We start from the raw sequence: 5,651 nt of genomic DNA on the forward strand, positions 1-5,651 counted from the left end.
ACCAGCTCGGGCTGAGGGCTGACTGCTGTGCCAGCGCGCTGCCCCCAGCCCGAGCTGCGGAACAGGACGCACCGTGCCACCAAGGCCGCATGTGACGCCACATCGCATGTGTGTACCGCGTATACAGCAATAGCAGGACGTTATATGATACGTTATCAGGCACAGTGTAGATGTGGTGCACTGGTGGAGCAGCACCGGCTCGGTGAACAGAGGGATGGGAGTAATGTAGTGTGTACAGTACATACAAGTTATTAGCAGCACATACATGACGGCCACATACTACACATGTGTCTGTATGTGATGTGTGAACATCCCGCCCGCAGTGCAGACGTATAAGGCCCCGCCCGGCAGGAGGAGGAGCCGCAGCTGCTGTGAAAAACAACTTGGAACAACAGCATTGACAGAGGGACACGGACACCGCGACATGATGCTGCCCCAGCTCCTCATCGTGCTCCTGGGCTGCCGGCTCCTGTGCGGGACACCAGGTACTAGACCAGCCCTGGACTGCGTGCTCAGCACTGCTCACATACAGCCCGCAGTGTATATGACTGCACGCATCACCTGCGGCCATGTATATCTGTATTACGCCTGTATTAGGACTACCTGTATTATGACTACATGCATCCCCTTGCAGCCATGTCTATGACTACATGCACCCATGTCTATGGCTACCTGTATTATGACTACATGCACCCCCTGAGGCCAAGTATATGACTACATGCACCCCCTGCAGCCATATCTATGACCACCTGTAGCAGCTGCCTGCCAGGGATGTGCACCTCACTGCTGCAGGGGAGCCCCATCTATTAGAACCCCTTTAACCCCCTCTTGGCCAGGTGCTCACATGACCTTGTTTTTCTGTAATATTTGGAAGGTGGGGAGAAGATCTGGCCCCCGCCCATCCAGAGTGATTGGGTCTGCTTGTCTCTGAGCGGCTTCTGTACTTTCTATTGGTGGAGGGGTTTAAAGTAAGTCATAAACAAAGACTTGGTGTAACATTGTACCCCCCTCCCCTCTGACCCCAGGCTTCCTGTGTCTGAGGTGCAGCCTGACATTAATGCTAGGCTCTGGGAAGCCACATTCCCTGCATAGGAGTTGTTTACAGCCCGCTGTCTATAGAAGTGTATGGGCATCAGCTGGGCTGTACCCGGGAGCTGCTAAATGCCAGCAGGGGATACTTTACACTTCCAGTATTAGAGATCCAGTCTTTCCAGGAAGACATTCTTGTGCCTTATAATGTACAAGGAGCGGGGGTACCATATTCCCTAAATAGAAGTAAATCTATATCTGGCCTGAGATACTTTTCATATTTAGGGTTAACTAAATGTTTGTAAATAGGATTGGAAATAATTTTTAAGCTATAGAAACATAGGACAGATATCCAGCGGAGAAGCTTATGGCAGCAAATGGTCTTCTCTCCCCTTGTTATGCTTTTGTTCTCCTTCAAGGGTGTGTCTGGGTATAGTTTGCCTTTTACAGTGTAAATACATGTCAGAAAAATCCAGCCTGTTTTTTTTTTTTTTTTTTTTTGCAAATCTGAACCTAAGCCTTGGCTTTCTGACAGAGCTTGCATTTTTGAGCTGGCATGGGTACACACAGCGATAAGCCCCATTGTATCTGGCTGATCTCCCTATTGGCATCTTAGGGCACAGTTTTCAGCGCTTGAAGAAAATATAACATCAAAATCATATATTATAAACCCTAATAATCTATTTGTAAATGTTTTTTCATTATTTCTACGTAATGTTATGACAAGTTAGGTTGGACTATATCTAGTAGCCTGCGGTTCACACCCCTGCTATAACAACTTCATCAAACTGTAAAAGAAGCTACTATACTGTAAAATTGCAATGTATAACTGCTTATATTATATTTTACTTTGTTCAAAATGGAAAAAAAAAAATTAAATAAAAGCATGATAAACTAGGGGGTGATGCCTAATAGATCCAGGCACTGTGACTATGGTTATCTTCTTACATTTATTATCCATGGCCTCCTTCTAAGATCAACTTTTAAAATTATGTTAATGAGCCAGAAGATCTCCTGGGGTGTTAACTGAGTCTCTCCCTGCTGCAGCTTCACAGGCTGTTACACAGCCTCATCTTGCAAGCTTAACCCCTTCCCCCCTTGTAGACACTGAATCTGCAGCAGAGTTGGGCTTTGGTAACATCCCACAAAGCCCTCCAGGCTCATTAGCATCATTTTACAAAGTTTGATGGTAGATAAAAAGAAAAACAAACATGTTTGTTTGCTCACAAAGTAGTTTAAAAACCATAAATCACTGCTGGTACTTAACTGCACAGTCTCCGCAACCAATGCTATTTTACTGTGCATATGGCGCCATTTCATCAAGCAGTTGCCTTCATGCATATCGTCTTTATTACTTACAGCTCCTACAAAGAACCTTAATATACCAGAACAAGCTGCAACTCTACGACCTTCAGAGATGCCAGAGGAAGAAACAACTCCTCAGCAAGAAAGTTTCCAGACTCCAGAGGAGGTCAATGTAGTCCAGCCTGTAATAAGCATCAGTGAGAGAGTCCAAGTCAAACCCCGTGACAAGAAGGATCTGGGAACATTAGGTGAGGTCACAGTATCAGGAAATAACATCAAATGCAATATATGAGTATATAATGGAGTATTGTTAACCAGTTCTGTCTAATACAGGTTATGTCCTGGGAATTCTGATGGTGGTGATCATCATAGCCATTGGCAGCGGCATTGTTGTTGGATACATATATAAAAGGTAAGCAACTTTTCTTTTTAATATATAGACTCAACCATTGTGCCAGAAACATAGGTTATGCCAGAAATACCAGACAAAACCAAAACCTCATAGACCCTCATTATTGGAAATTAATTTGTTGGGCTCCCTGGATGTCTTCCATAAAATGATTCATCCCTAGAATGGATTTTGCCTTTTTTATATTTATGAGCACAAAAATGGGATGCAACCTGTGATTCTAACCTTTTTCCTTATATGCATAGAGACTGCTCTTCTGACTTGCGTATGGTTTCTTTTTAGGGGCAGAGATCTCAAGAAAAAGCATGACCAAGAAATTGAGGACAGGCGGCTTCAGAGGATAAATCTTCCATTATCTGCCTTCTCAAACCCCAATTGTGACATTATAGATGAGAACACGATTGAGGTGTCAGCCAGTCATACTCCAATACAAGTGCAGGAAGGCACCGTCCCTCTAATGGACAGTGCGGGAACGCCAGGAGCATGAAGAGATGTATAGTCCTTTGTAACGTTGGATGAGGACTGATTCAGTTTGGAGATGATGGCAGTATGAAATGTGTCATACATGTCCCTGTGTTGTGGCATGGGGCCAGTGGATTGCGGCAGGAGAATTGTATCCATAAACCGCTATTTCCTCTTTGGAGGAAAAGGAACATATCTGCCATACATCTGCAGATCGCCATGATATATATGGTTAATTGATTCTGAGGCCAAGAATTCCTTAATCTGATTGGCCACTTAACATTTTACCATGAAGTTGTGGGGGTTGTTTGTACAATTCAGCTGTGTACATTTGGCTGCCTGTGGCAGCTTTTCTTTCAGTTATGCATTTAAGTCTCATAGACTCCAAAGAAAAAGAAATCCAGGGAGATCATTATTCTACATAATGAAGGCGGATGATAAGTCTGCACATATACAAATTACAGCTTGCACCAGACCCATTTACTTTGACATTAGGCTCTGGCTGGTAACTCTTTCAGTACCATTTTCTTCCAGTACAGTTACCATTTAGTGCTTGCTAATTCTTTGTTAAGAGGATCCTTCCAATATTAAATGTGCTGCTGAGGTTTTTAAAAGACAAAAGCGGATGTATAAACTGTAAGAAATGTGTTTATTTTTTTCTTTGTACAGAAAAGTGTTTTGTTTCTACATAAATAAAAAAAAAAATTCAGGCTGTGCCTGGCAGTCAAATTAGTCTTGTAAATCCAGTGGAGTCTTATGATCAGTAATATAAAGAGTACAGTAATGTTCATTAACAGCTTTTACAGAGTATCATTTCACTTATCTTTGTAAAGGAATAATTCATACAGATATAAGTTACTTTGTGTTCATTGAGGAGCTAACAGATAAAGAGCAGGTAAAAGTATCTGACTCCCATCTATAGAGCTCCGTGCAGGAGAGCTGAAGGTTCTTTCTCAGAGAGCTAATACAAAGATTACTTACATTCTTTAAAAACACATCACAAAATATTGCCTGTCAAAGCCTACAACCACCTCTCTAAACCCCCTACTACTGCTGTTCTGATATTCACCATGGTCCAAATCTTGCCACACAGGAGATGTCCTCAAAGCCATCATTAACAGTCAATGGCTGAGCAGACATTTCCTATATGTCGAGACAGGATCAGGAAGCAAGATCTGCAGGGACATATTGAATGACATCTGAATGGCTACAGCGGTGATTGAGGCAAGTAGTGTTTTGTAAAGTTTTGTGTTCCTTCCCCCCCCCCCCCCCCCCACAAAAATAGCCCCTAACGAACACTAACAGGCTACTTCTTACTCTACAGCACCCTGACAACTACAGCTCCTTGAAGCCATAATATTCACAGGCCTCTCCTATAAGGATACAAGTAGAGTCATTCTAGTGGTTACACAAATATATCTAACTCCAAGCATTAAATGCTAAATCCTTTATTGATTAAACTGATAGAAAATACAAGATGTGTGGGAGGAAAACTCCCATTACCATTCTGTAGCAGCCATGTACCCCTTCTATTACTATATCACAACATTTACATAACAACATTGCATTATTACCAAATCACTTACAAATCGAAAAAAACAAAACCTGTAACAGCTGCCGGTAAAAGTTGGGAGTAAATCTTTAAGCACAGGACTGGCAAGCAGCTAATAAAACCCCTTGGTGATAAGTGGGCACCACTCAAATTATAAGGGTGCGGTCACACGTATCACTAGCACATGGGGGCGGCCAGGGCCCAATCTCATTTCCCTGGAAACAACCTCAGCGCTAGCGGTACGAGTAACCACACCCTAACAATAGTAAACACATTAAGAAATATGCAATTGTTTTAAAAAATACATATATAAAATTGAAATTCCAGTTTTCATGTAAAAACACAGCAATAGCAAGTGCTATCCAAAAGTGGTTTTGTATCACAATAGTTCCCATCTGGTTGAATAAATATGTAACAGTCTTCCAGCTACTACAATTTTTCAGCATGAAGGGAACAACCTATTCAAGTTTTTTATTTGTTGTGTAACAGTATACAAGGAATGAAAAGTGCTCTGACATCAGGAGTCCTGTGTATCACAAGGCATGCTGTGGTTCTTAGCACATATACATATGCTGGCATCAAGGAAAAACTGCCAAAGATATCCTTAATATGAAGGCCCTTTACCATTTCACAGATCTATGCGAAACACCAAGCCATAATATAGCATCTACATAATTACAGTTCTACTCAACCACAAAGATTTCATTATGCACTTGTGCATAAATCCAGGCACAGTGACTGAAGTGATCTTATATTTGTTATTCATGGCCGCCTTCTTTCAAAAAAACCCTTAAAATTATGCCAATGAGCCAGTAAGGCTCTGTTGGCGTTACCAAAGCCCCTCAGTGATCTGGCTTCACAGGCTATTACACTGTGCAGGAGTGCTTCCCCCCC

At 42.3% G+C, this 5,651-nt stretch overlaps 1 protein-coding gene across 1 annotated transcript; it reads left to right on the forward strand.

Moving 5' to 3' along the window:
* The first annotated feature begins 94 nt into the window (after window positions 1–94).
* Window positions 95–3,937, forward strand: PIK3IP1 (phosphoinositide-3-kinase interacting protein 1). The gene is made up of 4 exons (XM_072145957.1): window positions 95–485; window positions 2,391–2,582; window positions 2,668–2,746; window positions 3,026–3,937. The coding sequence occupies exons 1-4, from the start codon at window positions 425–427 to the stop codon at window positions 3,228–3,230; spliced, it is 537 nt and encodes a 178-aa protein (XP_072002058.1). The 5' UTR covers window positions 95–424; the 3' UTR covers window positions 3,231–3,937.
* Window positions 3,938–5,651: the final 1,714 nt, after the last annotated feature.

Source organism: Engystomops pustulosus, chromosome 1, assembly GCF_040894005.1.
Source record: "Engystomops pustulosus chromosome 1, aEngPut4.maternal, whole genome shotgun sequence".
Taxonomy (NCBI): Eukaryota; Metazoa; Chordata; class Amphibia; order Anura; family Leptodactylidae; genus Engystomops; species Engystomops pustulosus.

What these genes read in the sequence shown, in the direction of transcription:
- PIK3IP1 (XM_072145957.1), top strand. Translation starts at nt 425, where the DNA reads ATGATGCTGCCCCAGCTCCTCATCGTGCTCCTGGGCTGCCGGCTCCTG. An exon ending in GCTCCTGTGCGGGACACCAG is followed by an intron (nt 486 to 2,390) that starts GTACTAGACCAG and finishes TATTACTTACAG; the next exon opens with CTCCTACAAAGAACCTTAAT. An exon ending in GTTGGATACATATATAAAAG is followed by an intron (nt 2,747 to 3,025) that starts GTAAGCAACTTT and finishes GTTTCTTTTTAG; the next exon opens with GGGCAGAGATCTCAAGAAAA.